Here is a 26,200-nt window from a genome sequence, read left to right as displayed (position 1 = left end):
TCATGGCTGCCTATGATCGGAATGCCACTAAACATGCAGGGCATCTATGTGAAGCAGTCAAGCCTTTTCAGTCAAGGCAGAAGCATAGTTGCTAGTAGTTTCTTGACACTGGCGCCTAGAGGGTGCTACAGGCTACAGAGATGTGCACCAACAGATTTGGCATGCCGCTAGTAGGTAACCTTGGCATCCTCAGTAAAAAACCTTAACTGATATATCTATGGTAGGGTGGAGAGGGTGAATGATATCAATATGTGCATGAAACATACTCTGATATTGGGGGAAAGGAACATCATTCGGTTCATCCAAGATAGAGCAGCTTACAATCAACAAAAGTAAACAAATAAGATCAAGCAAGCGTCACCCCACCCACCTCCGGATCCGCAGCCCTAAACACCTCCTCCATCCCCCCAGCCGGCGGGTAAATCAACGTCCCATTGATATACCTCTTCACCTCCTTCGCCTGCATCCCCGTAAACCTCACTTCGCGATCCCACCCCTCCGTGACAACAGCCCCACTAGGTCCAAGATCAAGGCACGTCCCGTAGTACTTCTGCTCGTAGGGTTTCAATTCCAGACCTAGCAGATCAGCGGCTGCGTTGTGGCCCGCGAATCGGCCCATGATCATGGCGTGCTGGCAGGACATCAGCGCGTAGTGGCCGGACCCGTCGGTGTCGGCGAATGCGGCGTCGCCGGTCACGAAGATTTCTTTTGCTGAGGGGGCGCGGAGGGTGCGATCGACGTGGATGCGGCCGAGGGGGTCTTTTGGGTCGGGGACGTCTTTTGTAAGCGGTGTTGCTTCGGGCCCAGCAGTCCAGATAACGGTGGAAGACTCGATATGTTCGCCGTTTGACAGGGTGACGCCTTCCTCGTCGACGGATGAGACCGCAGCGCCGAGGTTGAGTTCGACACCCTGTGCGGCGAGAGCGGCGAGTATAGCAGGTCGTGGATTTGCGCCGAGTTCGGGCCCAATTTCGTTGTTTCTCTCGACCACAATTACCCGGATATCCTCTGTACCAAGAAGCGGCCGGAGTCGGACAGGAAGTTCGGCTGCAATCTCGATACCCGTGAACCCGCCGCCCGCTACGACGACGGTATTCCGAGCCGGGCTTGAGATCTGCTGTGCTAGAATTGCGAGATGGTTTTCGAGCTTCACTGCGTCGTCAAGCGTGTCGATGCTGAAGGCGTGCTTGTCTAGGCCCGGGATAGAGGGTTTTCGGAGCCGGCTTCCCGCTGCAAGGATGAGGCGGGTATAGGGCAGGTCTTCTTGCTCCCCGTCTGCCTTTAAGACTTGCACCTTCTGCTCGTCGGGGGAGATGGAAGTCACATTTCCTTGAACAAACTGGATGTCTACTTCGTTGAAGAGGGTGTCGAGTTGGGCGCTCATATTCTTCGCGCCGGACTCATAGAGACGAGGCCGTACGACGAGTTTTGCCTCGGGTGAGACGACAACGACCTTGATGTCGCTTGCTTTGTTGAGGTCGATGAGTCGCTTTGCAGCGAGGGCCGCCCACATCCCGGCGAAACCGGTGCCGATAATGACGATTCGTTGCATCTTTGCTACCACAGTCTCGGTCGAATCGTGGAGAGCCAAATAGAAAAACAGTACTGCTTGCTTGGTGTGGATGATATTGAGAGGGAGCACTTAAACCTATGCTCGCCAGGGATTTTAAATATACACCCATCGGCATTCGTGAGGCTCCATCGGGAGAAAATTAGGGTTACACAGGGGCAATAGGCTATCGGGCGGGGACCGGGATACCCGGGTGGGTCCCGAGTCTATAGCCGCCATCCCGAGCGGCCGGGCACGAACCATGGGTGCGGGGCCCCTAGAAGCCGGATTGGTATGTGCACACTGCACGTATGGCCCCAGAATGTAGCGTTTCCGCCGTAGACTCCAGTAATGACGGGCCATGGCTATACATACCTACTAGTTTAGGTTAGTGGTCATAAATACTTGCATATTCTTTTTCTTCGCAAACTTAGACATTGTCACAAAAGCATTGTAAGCACATGCTAAATATCTATATGTACTCGTCGGGTATGCCTCTAGGTGAGCCACTTGTGGAAAAATGGAGGACAACATCATGAATAAATATATTAGTTGGATCTTTTAGCATGAAAAAACTTGTAATGACTAACAGCAGAAACAAGAAACAACCCTTAGAAAACATTGAAATACACCATTTCTCAAAGCCCGGTAGAGAGATTTCAAGAAGGTGCGACCATGGTCTCGCAGATTACAAGCCACTTGGCCGAACGACACAAGTCCTACATGAATACCCAAATATGCTCAGGTGGTACTCCGTAGAATGAAACGTTAGCTTACCCATACCCCGGCCACCATACAAACCCGATAGCCCAAAACAATCTCGGCACAACGAACATCACTCTTCCCCAGGATGCCAGCTTCGCCCGCAGCTTTGAGCAAGGACTGGACCAAGCTACGTTCGTCCAATGCCCGGTTCCGGTTGGCAATCATTTTGATGAATCGCTCGCGGTCCTCACCCTTCAGCCCACCAACCTTCATCAGTTTCAGGTCCATCCTCTCCAGCTCAAGATTTTCCTTCTCGATAGAGAAGCACTCATATTCAAGTTCATACCGTATGGATCCATATTTATCCGTGAATCGAGACTTCTGGTCCAAAAACCACCACTCGCACAACTTGCTTCGGTGTCCGTGCAGAATAATAATGCGGCGGTCCGCAAAGGCATCGATATTGCCCTTGGAGAACTTTGGCTCTTTTCGCGGCCTGCTGATATACAGCGTATAGTCTTCCGGCTTGTCAGAAGCTAGATGCACCTTTGTGAGGACGCGCTCGTACCACCTGGGTCGTTGAGCGGGTCGTGGGGGAAGTTCGGATGGGAAGTTGGGAGCTCCCTCCGTGGACTCACGGGCGGTCTCGGTGGGTTTCTTGTCGGAAGACATGGTGGTTTGTGTTTGGTGTGGAACTGGGGTTGTAGAAGAGTACGGTATCGAAGTGCGGTTTAATGGCCTTCTAGGGTCGTACTTGTGATGGTTAACGATTCTCGTCGAGTTGGGGGGTGTTCGAGGCTGTTTATATCTGCGCTCAGTTCTTTGTGCACATCAACAATAATGGTGTGTTGCCATTAAGCAGAATCCTTGCAGGCCCATTGTGTCCTTTGGCATCACACAAGCGGCCCAGCCTACCTGCTCTCTGAGACCGTTCTTTTGAGTTCTTTGTTTAGCAGCGCAAAAACCACTTACAATGTTAATAACTCAAAGACCTGGTTTCTGAGTGCCAGAGCAAATGATTTGTTTCAACAATGAATCCATAGATTACCAGAAAGACAAAGATGGCTAAGAGGATCAATGGACTCAAAGAGCAATCGACTCGCTAGGGTACGCTGCTGTGATGGGCCACAATCAAGTGGCGAGCCGGATAACAGGATACTCATCTCTGTCAAACAACCAGCATAACCATCCACAGTTGATATGTTGGCAGCAGAATTATTGAAGTACCTGGGTAGCATTATCATCATATAACGATCTTTGGTATGCTGCAGGGAGTAGACCAAGTATAACACTTTGTGGATGAATCGTCCGCGCTAGACAGCGACCTAGATATGTACTGGAGGGGGGCGTGCAGTCAGTATATCCTACACGAGAATCGCCAGAAAGCAAGACCTCATGCAATGAATTTACAAAGCAGACTTCCACCCACCCTCCTTCTCAAAGACCCCCCCAACAACCTCAGCAACCTCAAGCAGATGCTCATCCTTGTACCTCGCCGCCACAAGCGACACACCCACAGGCATGCCATTCTCGCCCTTAAACCCCGGGATGTTCACGACGGGTGTATGTAGCGCCTGCAACACATATGAATTAGTCACCAAGCCATGGTATATTATACCGCATCCCAAGATGTCAGTCCAGGAGCTGGGTAACATACCGTCCACATCCCATTAAACGCCGCAGACCCCGTACTCCCATTCCCGAGGGGCGCCTCATCGACAACACTAGGCGTGATCAGCGCATCGAATCCGTCCACGATACTATCAATAACAGGCCGGAGACTCGCGACGCCGTCAAAGGCCGCGAGTTCCTGTTTATGCGTCCACCCGTTCACATTCTCAACTTGGTTCGCCAGGAACGTCTGCAGTCTGGTCTTGTCAATCAGGTACTCGGGTAGGAATGTCGTTCGTCCGTCAGATGCCATGATCTTCGCGTGCCAGTCGGGCATGTTGCTGAACTCTTCGGGCAGTTCGACGTCGTGAACGGTTGCGCCGTGGGCCTGGAGCAGTGCTTTCGCTTTCTCCAGTGCGTTTATTGTGCCGGGGCCGGCGAGACGCCAGACGGGCCCCTTGACGAGTCCGAACTTCGCTCCCTTCAACCCCTTCAATTTCCTCGGGACATCGTCATCCTTAATCCCCAACACACCCGCTAGCATTCTCAGATCCTCCACGCTCCGAGCATACCACCCCAACGTATCGAGTGTAAGCGAATAAACCTTCTGCCCCTCGCGACTCACAGCGCCCCATGTTGGCTTGAACCCGTAGATCCCGTTGAACGAGCCAGGCCGGATGATGCTCCCGCCTGTCTGTGTGCCCAGTGCAAATGGAACGTGGTAGTCTGCGACCGCGGCGCCGGAGCCGGAGCTTGAGCCGCCTGGTGTACGAACGGGTAAGGGAGGGAGGGAATGTGGGTTTATGGTTTTTGGTCCGATGGTTGTGCTTGCGAATTCGGTTGTTTGGGTTTTTCCTGCATTGCATTTCGTTAGGATGAATAGAGTGTATGGAGGGTGGACTGAAGCTGGAGGCGGGAGAAACGTACCGAGAATCAATGCGCCAGCAGCTCGTAGAATCGCGATTGAGGCTGCGTCGACGGGGACGTGACTGTCTTTGTACAGCGGGGAGTTGTGCTCCGTTGGCATGTCTATCCTGCGTCAGTTCTGAACTTCGTCCTTCCCGTTACACCCAACCGCAGGCGATATTGCAGCCCTGGAGGGGTTACAGACCTTTCGTATAGATAACATCCTTGACACCAATTGCAATGCCATGTAGTGGCCCTCGCTGCTCGGTCGGAACTTTATCCAAGCGACGCGCCTGTTCGAGCACGGCTTCCGGGTACAGGTACGCCCATGCTTGTACGGTGGGTTCTCGGGATTCGATGCGCGCGAGGAGCGAGCGCGCGTAGGCTTCGACGGTCAACTCATTTTTCTGGATGAGATGCAGGGCTTTTGTGGCCGATAGTCGGTATGGTTCCATGGCGGCAGGGGTATGTGTTTAGGTGAAGGGCAGAGAGCGAAGAGGAGGTGCGGGGTGTGCATGATAAATATCGGAAGAAGCCCGACCCCAACTACCCCAATTCTCCAATTCTCCAATTCAGTGGCGGGGTTATCGACTGTTATCTTCGCTTTGATTGCCGAGACAAGCCCTATCTATCTAACCTTACGATATCAAACACTGATCTTATCGCCCTTCTCCATAACGCTGGACACCCCCTTCGGCCCCTCCGACATCACCACCCCCTCCACAACGTCCCTCTCGCCATCCAGGAAGCCGTCTCGCCCCTCCTTGGCCAGGTACTCCCACCCTCGACCCGCACTAACATCATCAGGGAAGACTCTAGGCTTAACAACCCTAAACAAGACTGCGTAGACAGCACCCGCAACCACAAACGTCAGGATCCAGCCCATCTTGAACATATTCTTCGCCGCCGAGTTCACGGACTGCGGCTGATACTCGCCGACCAGACCGGGTAGACCAAGTGCCACACCGGCAATCCACGCAAAGACAGCGAGGTAGTTCACCCCCGACCAGAACCAGTAGAGGCCTGTTTTGGAGGCGTCGTATAGCGAGGGGACATGGATGTTCCCCTTGCGCGAGATGTAGTCTGCTATGACAATCTGCGAGCACCCAACCAATTAGCTGAACGTATATCCAATCAGATAGAGAAAAGCAGGTCTGGGACATACAGCACAAAGCGGCGCCATGAAGATATTATAGCTCCCAAGGAAACTCAAGAAATCACCCGCACTAGCCAGGAGTTTCCACGGCACAACACAGATCCCCAGCACCGCACAAAGGACCTGCCCGCGTCTGATAGTCAGGAACCGCGGAAACAACCCCGTCATATCCGCCCCAAACGGAATTGAATTGCCTCCAAAATTCGTCCCAAACTGGCTAACCAGGAAGCTGAATGCAACCAGCCACACGGCGCACCGAGACCCAGGCGTCCACTCGTGGTCGAGGATGGCATCCAGGAGATCCCAGATATTCCCTGCCCCATTAGATTAGCGGCCTAGTCCTCAAGGAAGAAAGACTTACAGTACGCAGTCCCCCACTTCCCCTGAATACTCGCCGTGCTCGCGAGCCCCAAAAAGAACACAACGACTTTACTCACGAACACCGCGACCCCCTGCGCCCACCCCGCATCACTTGGTCTCCTGCAGTACCGCGCCAGATCCGGCTGGTTGACCAGCATCGGACTCAGACTGCCCATGATCACATTAATCCCATCCATAACGGCCCAGCCAAGATTCGCGCCTGTCGGTGCAGTGGCCGAGGCAGAGGCAAGGTGTATACTCCCGATCCCGGCGCCGTGGGCCATACACCACGCAAACAAGCCAAACGTGACAAACGGCATAACAACGCCCTTGACACTGAAGAGCAGGTGTATCTTCGTCGGATGCACAAAGCAAAACGGCAACTCCGCGATCCAGACGAGAAAGAAACACAGGAGCTGTTTCGAGCTAACGTCGCCGGATACCGGCAGCGTATTGGGCAGATTCACCCAGCGGGCCCCGAACATGCACCGCAGCATGATGGAGAGCAGGTTCGCGCCGTACATGCTCTGGATCCCGTACCAGACGATGCAGACGGCGGCGCGGATGAAGATGAAGAAGTAGGAGCCGTAGAGGCCGAAGGGGGAGCGGGCGAGGACGGGGCTGGCACAGCATCTGGGTTAGTTGGGGGGATATGGGGGGAGGGAGGGGTGGAGGACGGACAAGCCGATGTGGTATGTTGCCCCTGGACGCGCCATGGCTGTTACGCCGAGGGCTGCGATGAACGAGCCCAGACAGCAGGAGATGAAGGCTTGGGACCATGTCTATCCATCCACTTTAGCACGTATCGAGCTGGGTACAGTGGGAGTGCTACCAGGCCGGTCGCGACCAAACTCGCAGCGACATTCCACCCCGTTGCGCCGAACGCGACGGAGAACCAGAAGAGGGGGAGGTTGTACCTGGCATGGTCTCGTTAGCCACGTATTTTCCATATTGGCTAGTCTTGCAGCTGAGGAAGGGTTGGCTACCACGTCCACGTCCGCTCCTCGGGGTACGTCGGCTCGAGATCCTTATTCGACCAGCGCCCCTTCCCGATCGACTGGTGGTTCTCGGGCGCTGGCTTTGTCTCGATGAGTTGCAGGATGCGGCGGACTGCCATCGTGGTACAGTACCCTAATTGACACTGACAGTGTTCACCAGGTTCTCGGGGCATGAAACCCAAACAGCTGGGGTAGGGCTCATATAGGCTACCTTATCTGTGCTGGCTTTGAACCCGTCACGGCGCATGATAAGAAGCTTAGCATGTATGATTCAAGCAGGACTAGAGGGCTAGGCACGAAGGGACTGGCGCGATAAGGAGCTCCAAGACTGGGCGTGCGAGCAATCGCAGATCCCACCAGTTCGAACATACCATATCTCGGACGTCCGATCTGATAAGCATGATAGAGAGCGAGATTCACAGGCCCGGTATTGATTTCGGATGTCCGATTGCATGGCTAGATCTTCACTAGAGGACTATTGGTATACGCATAACGAAGAACTCGACGCTGCTTGCTTGTGTCTGATGTATGTTCCTGGCTATACAGTACATAGCACCTGGATATCGAACCGCGCCTACTCCTTTGCCTCCGCAAGAACCCCACGTCTATACGGAAAGCCCTCCCGAAAAGTCTCCGCAATCTCCGTCCTCGTCGCAACCCACACCCCCTCCTTCTCCCCAATATACTCGACAAACTCCTGCAACGCCTTAAACCGCCCCGGCCGCCCAATAATCCGACAATGCAGACCGACCGTCATCATCTTGGGACTACCCTCCTCCCCCTCCTGGTACAGCACATCAAACGCATTCTTCAGATGCGTCAGGAACCCCGCTGGATCACGGAACCCCGACCCCGGCACGTGGAACTTGAAGTCGTTGCAGTCGTAGGAATACGGGATCATCAGGCACCCCTTCGCTTCTGCGTCCGGGAGTCCAGATTCAGAGGGGAGGTCGATCCAGTAGGGCACGTCGTCGGCGTATGTATCGCTCGCCCAGAGCAACTCCTCGCCCATCTCTTTATACACCTGCGGGACGAGGGTGCGCGAATGCGGAGACGGCCGTCCGTAGTACCACCCCTTCGGCGCGTACCCCGTCAGGCTCTTCAGACTCGTAACAGCGCGCCGGATATACTCCTTCTCCTTCTCGATGCTGAAATCATGGTAATTGACCCAGCGGTACGCGTGGCTCGCGACATCATGTCCCTCTTCAACGCACCGCTTCGCAACGTCGGGGTTATGCTCCAGCGCGCGCGCAACCGCATACAGCGTGAACTTCATCCCGTGCTTCTGGAATAGCCGGAAGAGCCGCCACCATCCTGCGCGGCTGCCGTACTCGTACTCGCTTTCGGCGTTGTAGTTGCGCTCGTTGATGCTCTGGGGTCCGGTCGGGTTCTCGCGCAGGTTTGACTCGGAGACGCCGTCGCCTTCGAGGACGGAGCGTTCGCCGCCCTGGTCGCGTATACTTGTTAGCACCCAATGTTCTGGGGAGGGTTGAGCGGCGAGTAGATGGGCCGCACCTCTTCGTAGTTGATCACGAAGCTAACCGCGATTTTGGCGTTGTTGGGCCAGGCTAGCTTTAGGCCGGGCTCGCCGTAGCCGACGAAGTCGCGGGCGTAGGCGTAGTCTGGGTGGCCGTGGTAGGTTTCGGGCATTGTTGTGCGTTCGATTGGAGGTAAGCTGGTGGTTGGTGCTTGTGATTGCTGCTATCTACGTCTGCTATATGTATCTCGTGGCAGTGTCACGGCCGAGCTTATCGCGAAGCTAAGAGATCCTACTCCAACGGTGATGCCGATCACGGTGGTCCGACGATTGTCCTTGGAGGCGATAGGAGGGGAGATATGATAACGATATGTTGGAGTAGACTGTGATGTTGCGGGGATGATAAGGATACGATATACCGGCCTATCTGATAGAGCCCGTCCTAAGGATGAGGGTTTGCACCTTTGAGCCTTCCTATAACCGTCAATTAATAGCGATGGAGAAAGCAGGACATGAGTGCTCCGAAATATTCGAGTAAGGAAGCTATACGAGGAGAGGACATCTGCTGGTAATCCACTTCATGATGTGCGATTTATCATCAGCGAACCCATGCGATCCCATGTATTCCCAGTACAATCATCTGAGAGTGTCACAGCCTTGATATATCCGCAGCCCTCTCCGCAAGAGCCTAAACAGTTTCCATGGGATTCGCGTCCGCAATAAGCGCGATAATCCGTAGTTCGCAGATCAGTGGTACCGTAAGCCTTCACGTCTTGACTGGGCAATGTTTGCCCTACCTTCACGGAGAACCATAACCGCTGTACCGCAGGAATGATGCGCTGTCGACGCCATGCTCACCCGGAGTTTCGTTTTGACAACCTCAGTATCTGCGGGCTCCGACGGCGACAAGACAAATTATTCCAGGGCAGGCAACGCGAGGACTTTCTGGATTGCTTGCACGTGGCGCGCGAAGGTCTCAATGTCCAGCCTACCGCTGAACAGGTCCATGTTGATTGTGCGCGGTGTATCGGTCTAAGCGAGTAAATGTGAGTGCCTCGATACCTGGTTGCACGGTCGCCAGGGCAGGGATGCCTTTCAGTGGCACCGGCATGACGGCCATAGGATGGTTCTGCAGGTTTTCTCCTTCGCCGGGAGTGTGTAGAACAGCGATGCCGAGGGCTTCCAGCCTCTCCTTGTCGCCGATCCCAGAGGATTCGAGGAGCTTTGGCGTATGGAAAGCGCCGGCGGGAAGAATAACATCCTTGCTTGCCGCGAGAGTAGTGAGGAATCCTTCCCAGTAGAGTTCGAAAGCCAGTCGCCTTGGTGTTCTCGCCTTCTGTTGTAAAAAGAGCCCTTGTCACCGTTGCTTCAGTAACGTTGTAGCCTTCGGGCACGTGTTCGCCATTGTATCGTACGTGCTGTCAGCGCTCCAGTTCGAGTTGCAGAGTCGGTCGTAGCCGTAAACCTTCGTACTCCTACCGTTTCATTCTCTCCTAGAAAGTCGCTTGTCTTTGTGTATCTCAGCTCCGAAGGCGCATTGTTCTATGCCTGAGCCAGGACATTGTGCTTTCCATCGACCAAAGCCGGCTCTACAGGGTTGATCTCTGAGCTCTCTGACCCTCTTGTGATGGCGACTGATTTTTCAAGTTTCGGCTTCGACGTCTCCCAGCGCCAGTTCAGGTTGCGGGGTTTCGCCCGTGCGTGTCCGTTGGTGGCAGAGGAACTACCAAGAAGCCTTCCAGCCAGACGGTGCACGATGCGGTTATTGGGGTCTGCCTAATTGCTGTCGATCACAAACACGAAGGCCGTGCTGAGGAGCTTACTCGGGGAATGACATGCGGTTTCCAGTTGAGATCCGGCCCAGGCGAAGTCATAAACGCGAGAGAGTTCAGTACTAGGGACGGATGTGGCATCAGGACCGCTTTGCGGGAGGACAACTCGGACATGCGGGTCTTCGGACAGGCGCAGCAAGAACTAGGCCGGCGGTGTCGCCGCCAACGATGGTATGATCTGGAGAAGATAGAGATGTTATGTTGCTTGCGTGGAGTGAGTCGAGACGTATGGACGCGGACTTCCGTTAGGATAGTTGGGGACCTATATCTTTTGGACTGAAAAGTCCGGCTGAGGCTGTGCTGAAAGAACCCTGCAGCGCAAGCGAGACGTGATAGTCGTTCCCCTCAATGTCTGAAAAGCCAATCGGACTGCAACTTTGAATCGCCAGACAAGCTGATCAATGGGCAGCCATACTGATTAGGTAAGGCACCTGCAGTATAATGCAGCCGGGCTATATGCCAAATCGGACGCATACGAGGTGGGGTTTGAACCGGACGCTGTGGAGGTCAGCAAGTGTCCATGCTAAGCAGGAGTCACTATCAGCTTTTGCCGTGGTACATATTTGGCGTAGTTCTGGATGCAAAGATTAGGTATACAAGCGGTCTCGGGGCAATTGCCTTTATTCCCCGCAAACCCCTTCAATAAGTACGCTGCAGTAGTGTTCAAGCTCGTCAAGGCTAGTCGGTGTAAGCTCCAGCAGCGCTGCAGAATCGCCCGGGCCATTCTCCACACAAGACTGCCTAGAAGCTGTGATACCTTGACAACCCTGTCCAGACAACGACAACGGCGTCCCCGGTCCCGTTGCAACATCATTTACACTGTGAAGCTGAGCGTCAAAGATGTTCCACACAGCCCACGGGTCAGCCGACGACGGGAAGAAGTCGAAATCCTCGACACTCGGTGGTGGACAGGTTGATTGGTCGCAGTCCAAACCGACCGCTCGCTTGAACATCTGCAGCCACTCGGGGTTGTCGGCGGGCGACTGGTTCCACAAGTCCTCGTCGTCGTACAGGATTCGGCGTCCGGCGGCTTGCAGCGCGGCGTCGGTAACTGGTTGGTTAAGGACCTGCGCCTCGCGGACGAAGTTCGTAAGATCGACTGTAAAGTGGTTGAATGGGGATCGCTTTGCGCCGCTTGGCAATAATGGCAGATGGCCCTGTGCGCTGTCCGGGTAGAGTTGGGAATCGGGGAGGTTGGAGGCGCTGAATGGATCCGGTGTTGCAGACTCAATGCCGATGAGGTACGGGGGCATGGCATTTTCCACTGCAAACGCTACCGACGGGTCGAGGCCCCTGGATCCTTTCCAGTCCTTCATCAGAGCGCCAGCCTTAAAGTGCTGTGCGAGGTGCTCGTTTCTTGATGACCATGAATTGAAGCTCGTATCGCAGAGCCCACATCGAGAGTTGATCTGATCAACTTGCGACTTCCAACCCTCCATTGCCGCTTGAAACTGATTTATGCCGTGCACCAGGCGCAGGTGCTGGACGAGGTGGTCCTTTCGGTAGAATGTCCGTAGAACTTCAGGTTTTTCTTGGCATCTCGTATACGAATGCAACTCAATGTGTGCATCGCTAGGATCCGGATAGTTGCAAAAAGAGCACCGTTTCGTTTCGCCTTGGTCGATGTATGTCGGGCCGGTAGGACAACAGGTGTAGCTTTCCAACGAGAGATGCAGCGTCTTCTCATGTCTCGTCCAGTCGTACTTGGTCCGGAACGTGTCCGTGCAGAACGTGCATTGATACGGCCGTGGATCCTGTCTCCTTGCCGGCTTCTTTGGGAACACAGTGGCCCGCTTCCTCCGTCTTCTGCGTCGCGGTGCTTCGGTTGCGTAGAAGCGGGTGAACGAGCCAGCGGAGCTGTGGGAGCCGATGCTCTGAGCTGATGAAACCGAGGTGTTCGAGATGACTGATCCGGATGCATTTGATGAAGCCGCAGACCGAGCGTCACTTGGGGTCGATTGCTGCGAGTATCTGGTGCACGGGTCCTGTTGTACAAAGTCACTGTCGACCACTGCACCCATAATGGCATCGAACGATGCGGCCTCAGCTTCAGGGGGCGAGTTCCTCCACCTCTCCATCGGGCTCATGAGGCTTAATTTCCCCTCCGACGGCTGTTTGATGATGGGTCGTCCACTTGGGCTGAGAAGCGGATTCTGAGACACCATCTTGTTCTTGCGCCGTCTGCGCGTATTGGCAAACCATGTCGATATCTGGGTAAGGGTGAGACCGGACCGATCTGCCAGGATCTTCTTTTCTTCCTTGGTCGGGTACGGCTTGTCGCGACGATGGTCGAACCATCGTTTCAGGACGGCGACTCCGTCCGGTTTATTCTCTCGTGGCATGCGCTCAACATTGCCGTCCCACCCACCGAGGCCCAAATTTGGAGTGTTCAAGTCGATTGAGTGACTGATGCCATGCGCATGCGTTAAGGAGCCGCCAGCACGTGCGCAGTCAGCCTCGGCATCGAAATTGAGCGGTGGGGTGGGGACGAACTCCAACGACGGCCAGAGACCGCTAAAGTTGTCTATTAGAACGAAATCTGCAGCGCGTAACCCATCGTGAAAGTGGTCCGAGCTTTCAAGCGGCATATCAACAAGGATGATGGCTTGCAGGGAATGCGGGATAGGCGCGAGGAAGATGAAAAAGTTGGAGTCATCCGCGGCCACACAATTGCCAAGTCACGTGCCTTGTCGCGCCTTTGCGGTTGCCGTTTTGGGACAACACGGACATGATAGACTGCAACTTCAAATACCTTGGATCTGCTCCTTGATGCTGAGATAGAGCGCTTAGTTGCATCTTGGATGTCCTTGGCTTTACTCATGCTTCACTACTCCCCAAAAGGATATATAAAGACCACTGTTCAGACAAATTCCGGGTATCAGAAATGCTTCGACCTCTATCTTTGTCTAGTGATATGCACATGAATCATAATCAAGCAAGAAGATCGGCCAGTTCAGCGGATGTAAACGGCACAACAAATCAGCCAATGTTCTTTTGATCGTTAGACAAACGTAAACCATTTGTGATGCGCACAAAGAACGGATAACATTTAAGCAGCCTAGAAATTCCGACTACAGCAATCTTCTCATCCTGTCCTCGGAACTACCCTCCTTACCAGCCCAGCCGGTTTATTGACATCCAGATTGAGTCAATCACCATGTCTCTAGACAATAAACCCACCGACACCGTCTCCGCCACCACCGAACCCCTCGATAGCTCATTACAAGCCGCTCTGAAAAAGCCACCCCGAACTCTCACGGCACCAACCGAGAAGCCGAAATGGTGGCAGCGCCTGCTAGCAAAGGTCCACATGCATTCTGACTCAAACGAACCCGATGACTACATGCTCTACGTCGGCAAGCCACGGGCAGGCTAGATTCTATACCCTAGAAAAGCATCGTCTATACCAGGTAGTTATACTGTTAGCCCTAATATTATAGCTTTCTTATTACTTTACTATATATTAGAAAGATACCAGCATGGCCTATTAAAGGACTACGTGGAAATGATTATAGCTTCAGCGCTATTTTTATATATTCTGGCTCCGAGACAAGCTCGTTGCACTCTTCACAAGATCGACATATCCATGGATACCACAGCAGCTCGCTCTGGCTTCCAAGTATGACTTTGGTGTCCCCCAATGAAGTTGATGGAACGCAATGAGTTGCAAATGTTTACGGGTAACCGAAACATCATCAGCCCATACCGTCCTCTCGGGCATGGATGTCTGCAGATAGACGGTTTGATGTATATGTATGTATAAATTGGTTCAATAGACGCCATGCAATGCTCCAAAAGTAGGTATCATACAGTAAACAACCCTCAACCCTCAACCCCCAACCCTCAAACCCGGGGCTATCACCTCACAACCCCTTCGCCCCCTTCAACATCCTTACCCCCTCCTCCCACCCCGCCCCCTCCGCCATCTCAAGCACACTGCGCCCCCCATCATCCGTCTGACCCAAATCCACCCTCCTCCCACGCACAAGAACGCCCAGCACACCGCTATCCCGATCCTCAACAGCCTGCATCACCGCACTCCACCCCCGATAACAGAGATTCGGATCCGCGCCCCGCTCAAGCAACAGTCTCACCATGGACAGATCTCCCCCCTCCAGCCGCCGGATCGCCTTCACGAGCGGCAGATGCTCACCGGGCTCATTCACATCCGCCCCGTTATCGAGCAGGTACGCCACGATGTCTTTGTACCGCTCCCGTAGCGCGGTGGTTAGCGGGCTAAAGACACCGCCTGCTTTCCAGGACGGGGATGCACCGGCATCTAGTAGGAGCTGCACGCTGCCCAGCTGGTTTTCGCGCACCGCGCGCTCGAGCACGCCTTTGTGCTGGGAGAGATGGGCGGGGTCGATGTGTGGGAGGAGGAGGCGGAGCAGGGAGGGTGACTTCGTGGCCATGTATAGCGGCCAGTCTTCGCCGCGGAGCGTGGGGTCTGCGCCGTGGTCGAGGAGCCAGGAGAGGATTTCCGTTCTGTTTTCTCGGAGCGCGGTGGTCAGGGGTGTGTGGCCGCGGTCATTGCGCGCGTTCATGTCGACGTTGTGCGTCGCGAGCCACGCTAACGCAGCTATATTGTTCATCTGGACCGCGCACTCGGCGATGCCCGGGGGATTGTGGAGATCTGCGCCCGCTGCGAGGAGGGGATCGAGGAAGTGCAGGCGGTTATGCGTGATGCATTTCCAGGCTGGGTATTCGGAGGCTTTGAGGTTTGGGTCTGCGTTGTGCGAGAGCAGGAGCGAGACGAGATCGGGCCTGTCGTCGCGGATCGCGGAGCAGAGGGGCGTGTAGACGCCGTCTTTCTTGGTGTTGGGGGAGATCCCTGCTTCCAGGAGGACGCGGACGGCGTCGATGTTGTTTGCGCTTGTTGCTTGTTCCATCAGGCCTGGTGCTTTGGTGACGTCTGCGCCGCGGGCGAGGAGGATGCGCAGGCAGTTTGGGTGGTGGATGCCGGACCACAGGGCGTGTTCGGGGCCCGGGAGGTTGGGGTTTGCGGCGTGGTCGAGGAGCGTGCTTACAAGGGTGGGTTGGTTTGTTTGGACTGCTTCGCAGAGGGGGGTCTTGCCGACGTTGTCTTTGCGGTTTGGGTCGGCGGTTGCGGAGAGGAGGAGGGTGAGGAGGGGCGGGGGTGCGCGGTCGCGGATTGCTTGGATGAGGAGGGTGCTGTTGTCTGGGTTCTGGTTTGGGTCTGCTTTGTACTGCAGTAGTATCCGTGTGCTTTCGGGGTCGTGTTGGGTGATGGCTTCGGCCAGGGGATGGAAGTCATCCTCCTTGTCTGGCGAGACGCCGTTCGTGAGCAATTGCTCGAGTAGACCGTGATTCCGCGCCCGGATGGCGGATCTGAGACTCTCGCGCAGGTTCAGCGCATTGAGCTGTGTGTTTGAGATGTTCGGTTTGGAGACGAACTCGTGTTGTCGGCCGTAGCTTTCTCTGGACGTCGTGGCCGAGGGCGTCTTGACCGATGGCGGTTGAGGGCGTGAGTGCCGCTCGATCGACGCCGACCGTTCGCTTCCACGCGTAGAGTTGGAGACCAGGAATCCGTTAAGAGATAAAATGGAAGACGTATCGTCCGCAATCGGATCATCGTGGGAGAATTGTTCATGCTCCACAGCCACCTGCACATGCGCCGATCGAGTATGCGAATGCGACGGCGAGTCCTTGGGCGGCACAGACGGCGTCGAGGACGAGCGCGTCGAAGCCGTCGACTGCGACTGCGAATGCGACATCCTCTCGACCTTGTTAACGGCCATCGCCGAGCGCCCCTTCGCAATGCGATCCAGCGCCGCCGCCAAACTCGCATACCCGATGCCGACAGACTCCTCAGGCCTCGCCTCGCCCATCTCCCAATGGAACGCCATCCCGCTGATCGTGAGCGCCTCGTTGATGCCCTTCAGCGACTCGTGGATGCGAGCGAGTTCCTGGCCCGGCCGGTGCAGGCCGCGCTGCAGCTTCCCCCAGGTCCCGCGGTGCTCGTACTGCACGAGCTTGAGGATCAGCTTCTCGAGGTGCTGGAAGTCGGTGTAGGCGGCGATGAACTTCTTCTCGACTTCGGCGGTGACGATCTCGGGGAGGGCGCGGTTTGCGGACGCCAGCTCGGTGATCCCGCCTTCGATCGCCCAGAGTGTGCGGCAGGTGTCGAGGAATGTGGCGGAGAGGTCGCGGAAGCCGTGCGGGAGGTCGGTGGTGGTGCTGATGAGGTCGAGCATGTGCACGGAGATCTTGTTGCCGAGCTGGGTGGCCATGGCCGAGACGGCGCGGATGGCGTCCTCTGCGGCCGGCATTGTGTTGGAGTTGGAGTTGGATTAGTTGGAGAGTTCGACGGTGGGAGGACGGGGTGGGCTTGTTAATAAGGAACCGACCACGAGATCTCGATGGAAGTCAGGCCCGATCTGGCCCCATTGGCTGATCATGCGAGCGAGCCAGGGGCAGATCAAGGCACACAATGCCCATTCTTCTCTCAGTGGCTGGCTGGGCGCACTTGCATGACTCGCGGCGGCCTTGACCCTTGGTTCATTCGCACTGCCGACACAATTGGCGGCCAGGTTGCCAATGGGAGGCTTGCGGGTGTTTCACAGTTCCCTGATCAAACTCTAATTGGAATTATCGAGCTGGACAGGAGACAATTGGTCTAAACACGCACGTTCGACCTTGGAAGCTCCACTGCTTGTCCCGCAATTTATCCGCCTCCATCAGACGGCATCTAGACCCCGACCCTAACCCCTATCGATCAGACTATGACTGATACGGGAGTGGATCGTCCTCTATGGATAGTGCAACAGATTACCACGCCACATGAGAGAGTAGGACCAGGTCCAACTGTGGTCTCCGAGATCGATCTGGGCAATTAGTGGCAGTCGTGTTGACCTCAATCTTGCTTTGGCATATACAACAGTTCCAATACCAGTCCCAATGCCAGTCCAACGCTAGTCCAACGCATCTCACCCGCTCTCCTCCCCCATCATCCTCTCCCCAAACTTCACAGTCCTGCGATCCCACCCCATCCGATAAACCGGCAGCACCAAGCTCACCACCAGCCCCATCACCCAATCCTTAACAACACAATCCCGCGGACTCGCCCCGCGCATCGCATTCAAAGCCAACTCCGTCTCCCCATCCGTCGCAATAAGAAACCTCCCGCGCCGCAGTCCACTCATAGTCCGCTCCGCCACACACTCCGCACTCAAACCCCCCTTATCCTCGCTCGTCCCCTCAATCTCCTTCAGCAGCACCGGCTTCCTCTTCTGCTCCTCATAAAACCCCTCGCTGTAAAACGTCCCGGGAAACGAACAATGGATCTTGATCTCCTGCCGCGACGAATAAAGCAGCGCTTCGCTTCGCAGCGTATCGGCCAATGCCCGCGTCGCTGCCTTTGCCGGCGCGTACGCCGCGTACCCTGGAAGACCCAGGAACGCGGCCGTCGACGCGGTGAAGACCAGATGGCGCGTGTGGTCTTGGTGCGCTGGGGGCTCTTTCACCCACCGCCGGAAGACGGCGTGCGCGATGAACGCGCCAGACAGGTAATTCAGCCTCATGCAGTTCTCGATATCGTGCGCGGTGATGTCGGCGAAGAAGCCGATTTGTTGGGAGACCCCGCCGGCCACGCAGAAGAGGATGTCTGGCGGGGTGGAGAGGGAGGTGATGTATTCTTGGACTGCGGGGGCGTTGGTTAGGTCGAGCGGTGTTGCTGTGATGGTCTGGGTGGGGGATTTGGTGTGTTTGTGGAGTTCGGTGCGCGTTGATTCTAGGGCGTCGGGGGAGCGGGCGAGGATTGTTATGTTTGCGCCTGGGTTGTTAGTCTCATCAATGTGGATAAAGTATAAAGAGGAGGGGGCTGAGGATGTACCTTGGGAGGTGAGTTGGATGGCAAGCTCGCGACCAAGACCTTTTGAGCCACCGGCGACTATGACGGACTGGATGGAATCATGTTAGCATTCAATTGTAGGGTTCAGTTTTTGGGGTAAGATATGATTTGTATACCTTGCCTTCCACCTCGAAGTGGTTTTTCCCCCACATTATGCAGGTGCTCTTGCTCTCAAAGATTTATAGTTCTCGATGAACAAAGTGTAAGCAAAACGGCTTTCTATAGATGGTTTGAGCAACTGCCGCTATACCTAGGCGAGAAAGGCCGCGTAAGTCAGATTAATGCTTCCTCTGAATTGATGATGGGGCGGAAATGCCCATTTTATAGCTCGGGTACGCTCTTCAGCCGCAAGCTGAGAATCATGTGGTGGCCGAAGCCATTGATTGGTCGAAGTCAGGTCCAGATTACTCATCAGCCGGAGGGCGCCGGAACAACAGAGCCCCGAGCCGCCGAGCCGACAGCCCTAATCACCTGACCTCGCGACCCCTCAACGCGTCCAGATCGGGCCGACGCGATTTCCCCCAGTACTCCGTACACCTCCAGCTTCTACTTCTACCATCTCACTAGTGACTACTCCAATACACTCACCATGCCACCCCCCTCAGGCCCCCCACCCCCCTTCACCGAAGGCTGCCACCGCTGCGGCAAACCCACCGACTCCCTACTCCCCTGCCCAGACTGCAAGCTAGTCCTCTACTGCACGGCTCACCACCGCACCCTCGACGCAAGAAAACACCTCCCGCTCTGCTTCGCCTACACCTCCGCCTACGGCACCTACATCGCCGAGCGCGACAAGCTGCGCTCGTTCCTCGCCGCCAGCCGCACGGGCATGATCCGCGGCGACAGCCCCAGAGACCCCTTCGCCGTTCTCGCGCGCGCCTTCCACACCGTCCCCGAGACGAAACCGTACCTCTGCGCGCGGCGTGATCTCGCGCACGCAGCGCGCGATCTGGGCAGTCGCGCAGGCCGCGATGAGCAGTGTACGCACTACCTCGAGATCCTGCGCCATGACGCGCCCGATGCCTTTGGGGTGCGGTTTCACCTGCCGTACCTGCTTCTCTCTCTGGGGCGGGACCAGGAGTTCTACGACTATGCGCGGTGGTGGTATCTTGCGTATGCGTATGCGGCGACGGGGGGGCCGAATGTTGAGATGCCGTGGATGGAGAAAGACGGTGATGTGTTTGAGGAGATGCATATTAATTCACCGGCTGTTGAGCTGTGGGAGGACGTTGATATGCTGGTTTCGTTTATGGGGTTGAAGATGAAGCTCTTTCTTGATTTGAAGGCGTTGCAGGGGGTTACGGATGCGGCGGTGGATCGGGTGCCCAGGGGGATGGTGGAGGCGATGAGGCCGCATATTCCGAAGAGTGCGATTATTCTGGGCGATAAGAAGATGCTGCATTGTGAGGATCATAGCGGCAGGATTAAGGTGCTGAGGTGGCAGCTGAGGGATCTGTATCGGCAGATTGATGAGCTGAATGAGCATTTTTGGACGGTGTTTCTGGAAGGGAGGGAGAGCGCTGTTCGGCCGAGTGCACAGGCTCGCTATGGGCTTGGGAGCAGAGAGGAGGCGGTTGATGTGTTTGGGAGGTGTAGGGGGTACTTCTATGCTCTTCCTGGGGCGGTTGATGCTGTCAAGGAGATCAAGAAGGACGTTGATGAGGAATCGGCAATCAGTGATGATGAGAGTGAACGCGGGGAACCGGTTGGCCCGCCGGTCAAGGTTGAACCTTGAATGGATATTCTAGACAATGGGGATCGACATCTATTCCAGTAAACTACGCTGGGGGTATCTTTTCTACAAGTTCTATACCAATAGTGAGCCACTCATGCCGTCGTGGCGAATCCGAATAACCTCGGGTACCTTACCTATGGATCTACAAGACCCTCACAAATCACAGGAATCCCCCGACAAGCAGTGGGGCTATGGGTCTGCCAGCAATACTTAAAGCCCACGACACCCTCAACCCACAAACACCCGCATCATCCCCTAACCCTTGCTTGTCCGCATCAACATGTCACCCACAATCCCCCGCCCACCCCTCGACCCCGAGCTCGACTATGCCCAATCCCGCTTCCCAAAAGTCCCACTCCGCGGAAACCTAGACTTGCGCCGCAAAGCCGCAGCCTTAACCTGGGCGAGCATAAGCGTCGGAAAAGAGGAGACAATCGCGCACTCGGAAATCGACATCCCCGGCCCGACCGGCCCACTGCGCGCCTCAATCCTACGGTCCACGAAACCAGAGCACAGAGACCTCCCCGCCGAAAAGAGACTCGGGATAGTCCATTTCCACGGCGGCGGCCACGTCACAGCAGACCGGTTCGTCGGCCTAAACACGCTCTTCGATATCATCGAGACCCTTGGCGCGGTTGTCGTTTCGGCTGAGTACCGGCTTGCACCTGAACACCCGCAGCCCGCGCAGGTGGAGGACTCCTATGCCGCGCTGGTCTGGGCTCATAGCCATGCACGCGAGCTGGGGTTTAATCCCGAGAAACTGGTAACATGCGGCGGTTCAGCAGGCGGGAACCTAACGGCCGGTGTATCGCTCCTCGCGCGGGACCGGCGCGGTCCAAAGCTCCTGGGCCAAATGCTCTTCTACCCGTGGGTGTCGGACGAAACGGCCTCGTTCTCAATAGAGCAGTATGGGGACGTTGCGCCGTGGACGAAAGATGATAACGCGCATGGGCTGGATCTTGCGCTGGGAGTTGGCCGGTCTGGTGGGAGTATCTATACGCTTCCTGCGCGGGCGGCGGAAACAGAGGGCGGATTGCGCGGGTTGCCGAGGACGTATATCGATGTTGGCGAGGCGGATATCTTTCGTGATCAGGATGTGCGCTTTGCGGGGGCGCTGTGGAGGGATGGTGTGGCCGCGGAGTTCCATGTTTGGCCGGGGGCGTGGCATGCGTTTGATACGTTTGCGCCTGGGGCGGGGGTTAGCAAGAGGGCGTTTCGGGCGAGGTTGGAGTGGTTGGAGGGGTTGGTTGGGTCTGCTGAATAGATGGTCGTTGGGGGCTGGTTGGTGCTAGCACAAGCTTAGATGTATGGAGTGTGGCTATGCTGGTATAGTTTTGGGCAGATATATTAATGATCATAGACCCGCTTAATCTTGCTTGGGGTATCTATAGGCATTAGAAAAGGGTTGTGTTAAGCCTTCCAGTTCGTCTATGCAGTTTATTCGCGTGGCGATGGTGGCCTCATTACCACCGGAGATCCTGCTCGAGGTTGGGCGCCATATAACCTCGCTCAGCACGTTGCGTGGGTTATGCTGTGCGAACCACCAGTTCTATCCTCTCTTCAACCCGCTACTATATCAGTTGGACGCGCGATCTCCTCATAGCGCTGCAATCGCCTGGGCGGCTGAGCATAGGAAGTTGAACATTATCCAGAAGGTGTTGACCCACGGGGTCAATATATCCATCAGCTCCAGTGTTGGTTGATTCCATGAAGGGGAATGTCGAGAGGTATATAAGCACTATACTCGAGACCACTTAGACCAGGATGGCCGCTTCCTTGGTAGGGCGTTGACTCAACCCTTGGGAATGGAAGCAGGAGCCACCCTGGGCGTGCTCGCCCTCGAGTTCTCTTCTCTTTCTCTTCTCCTTCCTCCCCATCAAATCCTAAGAATGTATCAAATCCTAAGAATGTCTCAAGCAAAGCAAACTGCATTTCTTCAGTAGAAACAAATCTATATCTACAGTTCATCCCTCGGCGTAATCCGCAGCGGACAACTGGTGATTCCCATCTCCGGCATCCCAGCGTACTCCAGCGGCCCATTGACTTCGAAATCAGACGACTGTCGGAGAATCGCAGCAAGACCGATTTGAAGCGCACTGAGAATGGTGAGCCCGACTGTTCGGAGATGGGAGTGAAGTGAACTTACATTCTTGCCAATGGCATCCCCGCACAGCGATGCCGTCCCCGTCCGAAACCCAGGTGAGAGGTGATGTTCGGCCGGTTCAGAATGAACTCATCCGGGTTAGGAAAGGCATCTGGGTCTCGGTTTGCCGCGGCATATGTCATTGTTATTGGGGACTTGGATGGGATTGTGCGCCCGTGGAGCTCGATGTCCCGCGCAGGTGTCCGACAGAAGCCACGATACGGCACGTACAGACGGACGAACTCTTCGACTGCGGCTGGGATGAGCGACGGATCTGTGCGCAGCTTGGACTGTAGGTCTTTGTCTTTTGATAGATGATTGCACATGACGCCGAAGAGGAGCGGAGGGGCGACCATTCCGACGACGAGGGATTGGCGGAGACAGCCACTAGATTGGTCAGTCAAAGGAGGTGATCAATCATTAGGCAATCACTTACATCAATAGCTCATCTCTCAGGGGCTCTCCGCTGGAATCTCTTTCCTGCAGCAGGGAAGAAGCCGGATCTTGCTCTGGGTCTCGCGGAGACACCCTTCTGTCTGCGAACAGCTTCCGTGCGATAACATACAGCTTCTCGGATTGTGCCGACGTTTCTTTTGCGTCTTGCCTCCGCCAGGCGTTTACCCAAGCAGCAGCCGTCTCGGCTAGCATTGGCGCTGTTTCATCTTCCAAGTTCAACCATGTTGTCTCGACCCAGGCTGCGAAGATCGCGGCAAAGTCACCGCATATGTCGCCTCCTCCATTCTCTACCAGCTTTGCGAACTCACGCTCAGCATGCTCTGCTAGCGTGAATTCTAGGCGCTTCAGTCGTTTTGGACGCAGGGTGCGATCGAGCGCCGTGCGATAAGGCGTGTGCGCTGGCGGGTCGGTATTCAGCGGCGGTCTTCGGATCCCGCGAGGATCGCTCGGGATGACAGCTTTGATTGACGAGATAAATGTGCCAGTATCGGATGCCGCGTTCTTCACGTCCTCGTATTTCGTCAGAAGGTAGAAACCGCCATTTTCGGTGGTATGTGCGACCGGACATCGCGATCGCAACTCCGCGAACTGTGCATAGATCTTGTCCGGGTCGTTGTCTTCGACCAAGGTAAAGTCGTTTACATGTTCATCACCTTGAAGCTGGGTCTCAGTCACTGTTGAAGACATGCTGAGTCTCTGATCTTCATGGGACAGTAATTTATCGGCAGTTGAGCACGTTGTTTTATGCGGCATGGTATCTCCAACGACCAACCGTGGGGAAGATGGGGACAATCTGGGGACACGGATCCTCGCTTCAACTACACGAGTGAGGAGACACATTCATTCCTTGTATGGGGAAAGCTACAGTTCGCACCGCTCGATATACGCACTGACGACCTCTTCCATCTCCACTGCGACTCCCCACTGCAGGGACAGCCCCCGGAGCAAGGTGCGCATGGCAGTTAGATCGTACGACAAGTCCCGAACCACATACTTATCCCTCGGCACCCCAGACGGATTGAACGTTCCCGCTACAAAGTCCAGCGTGTACTGCGTACTATTGCCATTCGCTGAAGATGTGCCGGCATCCATCTGCAGCGCCATCAATGCCGTATCCCAGTCTACCACGGCTGGGTACACGATTTTCGACACCCCCGCCAAGGTAAAAGAAGTATACGTCGTCGCAGCTGCAAATACTGCGCCCGGGATATTTATATCGTACGCCATCCCAAGAGGTAGTTGCGCTGCGATTGCCTGCATGTTGATTGCATGGAGCAATGTTGCTCGTCCTGCGGCACTCTGTGCCCAGCGACCGGGGTTGATCTGGCTCTCTTCTCGTTGACTCCCACCAAATATACTCTGACGGATACCGAACAGGTGGCACATTCGTCTTGTACCGCGTGCCGTGCTAACTACCGTGTCTAGGCAGATTGAATGCCACTGCAGCAGGGCTGTCAATCGGTCGGTAGGGGCTAGACGGTGGTCGTTGAGGATGTTCCTGCGCAGCTTTCGTAAGACCGTCATCAGTTCTTGCTTCAACGGCATTCCCACTGGGGAAGGGTTGGTTCGGTTCATTTCTGACACAAGGCAACGTATCCCCTCGAGGATCACTTTGTGATGGAACAGCGACATGTCATATGGTGATGAATCACTGACGCTACCCTGCTCTCGAAAGAGGTCGTGATAAACATCGCAGAAGCGAGTTTTTACGGGCGCATTTTGCTGCATCAGTTGCACCCAGTCACCAGGGCTGGAAGCATTGAATGCTGCATCAGAACTGGGCAGCAAAAGCGGGTTTGCTGTATGCCGAGCAAAAGTCGGATTGCCACTGAACTGCGACACCACCCCATCGACGATATACAACCCAAGAAGGGTCCGTATCAAGGTCTCCTGCGCCACCCACCGGCACCAGGACTCGTGTTTAGCTGCTGGACTATCTGTCAGGCTTGGAAGGGCAGCGGTGGCGGCGTCGTACATCCCACAGTGACTGGCCCAGTGGATGCCCAGTCCGTGGAACACTTGACTCGTTGTCCGAAACGTCCGATTCTATGACGCGTCAGCAAGCTTAGTGAAGAGACAAGAACTGTCTTTCGCTGACCTTGGAAAGAGCGGCGTATATCTGGCTGAGCAGGACGGTCTGCACTAACTCAACCCCGGTACAAGAGTCTGACGGCCGTCGCCTGGTGATCATCGTATGCCAGGATGTTGCTACCGCAGTATGCGCAAGGCGCCACAGCACGTCGGCCTGATACCGTTAGAGGCGCCTTCTTTTTGGCAGGACAAGACGCACCTTTTCCACCGCATCGCGACTGCCGAGAAACAAAGCCCCCAGCGCAATGGCGTTCAACAACAGCGGCGGAGCGCAATCCCGGAAGACGAAAGTCGGACGATGGAAGATAGGAAACATTGGTATGATGTTCTCGAAGAACATATGAAGGCTACCGTCCAAAAACCGCGACGTCAATCCGGTCAAGCTTGCGGGTGCCGTAACCGTGGAGAACTGCTCGCGTTAGACGTTGGCTCATTTCCACAGTGCATTTTATCAACACACTGTATCATTGATCAAGCTGCTCAGAGACTGCACGGCCTGCCTCCCGTCATCAGCAATCGTACTGTTCCCTCGCGATTGTTGATATCCGTTGCCCATGAAATCCCCTGGCGTGTCTACCATACCAAACGTTGCGGGCGCCAATGCGAGCGGCTGCTGCCAGATGGTCGGATCAATTGACATGATATTCTGCAGTAACTCCTCCGAGTCGGGCCATAGTAGGCCGGATGCTAGATCGACGGGCATTGAACGAGAATCCTGAATTCGCGGCTGCGTCTCATACAACGGTAAACAGTGACTGTCCGGCAGCTGCGCAGTAGAAACATCCTGCTCTAACATTGTTGGCCAGTCACTTGATGCTGCAAGACTCTGCGGTGTAATTTGAGGCTTGGTATTGGTCGACGCTTCTGGCCTTTCTTGGTGGACCCTGATATGCCGGTTCAGCACGTCTTGGCGAGAAAAGCATCTTCCGCAGACGCGGCAAGAGTACGGCTTGGATCCGGTATCTAGACTGTCAGATCACAGTGTAGAGAGTCAATCGAAGATCAAACCTACGGGTTCGTTCATGGCGCTGTCGGCAGTAAGTTCAATGCTTACTTCGATCGGAGTCTTGCAGGCTTACCTGGAGATGTTCCCGCTTGGTATAGCGCTTAGGGCAGAAATCGCACTGCAAATCCAGCTTTTTCCGCTGCCGAGTCATGTTGGGGACAGTGAGGATGGAGAACAGAAAGGGCGGGAGGCTGGGGCTGTCCCCATTATATGTTCCCCACTGTTACCCCGCAAACGGACCCCGGATTGTGGGGAACACGCAACTGCATCTGTACGGTATGGAGACATGTTGATCTGCTGTCAAG

General features: G+C 55.4%; 14 protein-coding genes across 14 annotated transcripts; 3 read left to right on the top strand and 11 right to left on the bottom strand.

The window, feature by feature from the left end:
- Positions 1–346: 346 nt before the first annotated feature.
- Positions 347–1,552, bottom strand: DSM5745_04446 (NAD(P)/FAD-dependent oxidoreductase; the record flags this gene model as incomplete). The annotated part of the gene is made up of 1 exon (XM_026746462.1): positions 347–1,552. The coding sequence occupies one exon, from the start codon at positions 1,550–1,552 to the stop codon at positions 347–349; it is 1,206 nt and encodes a 401-aa protein (XP_026605458.1).
- A 765-nt stretch (positions 1,553–2,317) lies between these two features.
- On the bottom strand, positions 2,318–2,926 carry DSM5745_04445 (uncharacterized protein; the record flags this gene model as incomplete). The annotated part of the gene is made up of 1 exon (XM_026746461.1): positions 2,318–2,926. The coding sequence occupies one exon, from the start codon at positions 2,924–2,926 to the stop codon at positions 2,318–2,320; it is 609 nt and encodes a 202-aa protein (XP_026605457.1).
- Positions 2,927–3,660: 734 nt separating this feature from the next.
- DSM5745_04444 (amidase) lies at positions 3,661–5,226 on the bottom strand (the record flags this gene model as incomplete). The annotated part of the gene is made up of 4 exons (XM_026746460.1): positions 3,661–3,828; positions 3,912–4,720; positions 4,793–4,894; positions 4,977–5,226. 4 exons carry the CDS (start codon positions 5,224–5,226, stop codon positions 3,661–3,663), a joined length of 1,329 nt encoding a protein of 442 aa, XP_026605456.1.
- A 191-nt stretch (positions 5,227–5,417) lies between these two features.
- Positions 5,418–7,404, bottom strand: DSM5745_04443 (nucleobase cation symporter-1 family protein; the record flags this gene model as incomplete). Its single annotated transcript, XM_026746459.1, has 6 exons — positions 5,418–5,867; positions 5,937–6,241; positions 6,289–6,908; positions 6,969–7,069; positions 7,120–7,204; positions 7,274–7,404. 6 exons carry the CDS (start codon positions 7,402–7,404, stop codon positions 5,418–5,420), a joined length of 1,692 nt encoding a protein of 563 aa, XP_026605455.1.
- A 455-nt stretch (positions 7,405–7,859) lies between these two features.
- DSM5745_04442 (uncharacterized protein) lies at positions 7,860–8,935 on the bottom strand (the record flags this gene model as incomplete). The annotated part of the gene is made up of 2 exons (XM_026746458.1): positions 7,860–8,732; positions 8,801–8,935. The coding sequence occupies 2 exons, from the start codon at positions 8,933–8,935 to the stop codon at positions 7,860–7,862; spliced, it is 1,008 nt and encodes a 335-aa protein (XP_026605454.1).
- Positions 8,936–9,750: 815 nt separating this feature from the next.
- DSM5745_04441 (uncharacterized protein) lies at positions 9,751–10,708 on the bottom strand (the record flags this gene model as incomplete). The annotated part of the gene is made up of 4 exons (XM_026746457.1): positions 9,751–10,115; positions 10,178–10,271; positions 10,323–10,538; positions 10,586–10,708. The coding sequence occupies 4 exons, from the start codon at positions 10,706–10,708 to the stop codon at positions 9,751–9,753; spliced, it is 798 nt and encodes a 265-aa protein (XP_026605453.1).
- A 506-nt stretch (positions 10,709–11,214) lies between these two features.
- On the bottom strand, positions 11,215–13,182 carry DSM5745_04440 (uncharacterized protein; the record flags this gene model as incomplete). Its single annotated transcript, XM_026746456.1, has 1 exon — positions 11,215–13,182. The coding sequence occupies one exon, from the start codon at positions 13,180–13,182 to the stop codon at positions 11,215–11,217; it is 1,968 nt and encodes a 655-aa protein (XP_026605452.1).
- A 569-nt stretch (positions 13,183–13,751) lies between these two features.
- Positions 13,752–14,026, top strand: DSM5745_04439 (uncharacterized protein; the record flags this gene model as incomplete). The annotated part of the gene is made up of 2 exons (XM_026746455.1): positions 13,752–13,946; positions 14,021–14,026. The coding sequence occupies 2 exons, from the start codon at positions 13,752–13,754 to the stop codon at positions 14,024–14,026; spliced, it is 201 nt and encodes a 66-aa protein (XP_026605451.1).
- Positions 14,027–14,457: 431 nt separating this feature from the next.
- DSM5745_04438 (ankyrin repeat domain-containing protein) lies at positions 14,458–16,884 on the bottom strand (the record flags this gene model as incomplete). Its single annotated transcript, XM_026746454.1, has 1 exon — positions 14,458–16,884. The coding sequence occupies one exon, from the start codon at positions 16,882–16,884 to the stop codon at positions 14,458–14,460; it is 2,427 nt and encodes an 808-aa protein (XP_026605450.1).
- Positions 16,885–17,541: 657 nt separating this feature from the next.
- Positions 17,542–18,616, bottom strand: DSM5745_04437 (uncharacterized protein; the record flags this gene model as incomplete). Its single annotated transcript, XM_026746453.1, has 3 exons — positions 17,542–18,386; positions 18,447–18,513; positions 18,581–18,616. The coding sequence occupies 3 exons, from the start codon at positions 18,614–18,616 to the stop codon at positions 17,542–17,544; spliced, it is 948 nt and encodes a 315-aa protein (XP_026605449.1).
- A 437-nt stretch (positions 18,617–19,053) lies between these two features.
- On the top strand, positions 19,054–20,199 carry DSM5745_04436 (zinc finger MYND domain-containing protein; the record flags this gene model as incomplete). Its single annotated transcript, XM_026746452.1, has 1 exon — positions 19,054–20,199. The coding sequence occupies one exon, from the start codon at positions 19,054–19,056 to the stop codon at positions 20,197–20,199; it is 1,146 nt and encodes a 381-aa protein (XP_026605448.1).
- Positions 20,200–20,479: 280 nt separating this feature from the next.
- DSM5745_04435 (alpha/beta hydrolase) lies at positions 20,480–21,463 on the top strand (the record flags this gene model as incomplete). Its single annotated transcript, XM_026746451.1, has 1 exon — positions 20,480–21,463. The coding sequence occupies one exon, from the start codon at positions 20,480–20,482 to the stop codon at positions 21,461–21,463; it is 984 nt and encodes a 327-aa protein (XP_026605447.1).
- Positions 21,464–22,156: 693 nt separating this feature from the next.
- Positions 22,157–23,485, bottom strand: DSM5745_04434 (uncharacterized protein; the record flags this gene model as incomplete). The annotated part of the gene is made up of 3 exons (XM_026746450.1): positions 22,157–22,295; positions 22,346–22,729; positions 22,779–23,485. The coding sequence occupies 3 exons, from the start codon at positions 23,483–23,485 to the stop codon at positions 22,157–22,159; spliced, it is 1,230 nt and encodes a 409-aa protein (XP_026605446.1).
- A 174-nt stretch (positions 23,486–23,659) lies between these two features.
- Positions 23,660–26,046, bottom strand: DSM5745_04433 (uncharacterized protein; the record flags this gene model as incomplete). The annotated part of the gene is made up of 6 exons (XM_026746449.1): positions 23,660–24,844; positions 24,897–25,043; positions 25,089–25,298; positions 25,350–25,852; positions 25,902–25,917; positions 25,969–26,046. The coding sequence occupies 6 exons, from the start codon at positions 26,044–26,046 to the stop codon at positions 23,660–23,662; spliced, it is 2,139 nt and encodes a 712-aa protein (XP_026605445.1).
- Positions 26,047–26,200: the final 154 nt, after the last annotated feature.

The sequence above is a fragment of the Aspergillus mulundensis genome (assembly GCF_003369625.1).
Source record: "Aspergillus mulundensis strain DSM 5745 chromosome Unknown scaffold_3, whole genome shotgun sequence".
NCBI classification, from domain to species: domain Eukaryota; kingdom Fungi; phylum Ascomycota; class Eurotiomycetes; order Eurotiales; family Aspergillaceae; genus Aspergillus; species Aspergillus mulundensis.
Note: the sequence above shows the minus strand (reverse complement) of the source record. Positions and strands in the feature narration are given on the sequence as shown.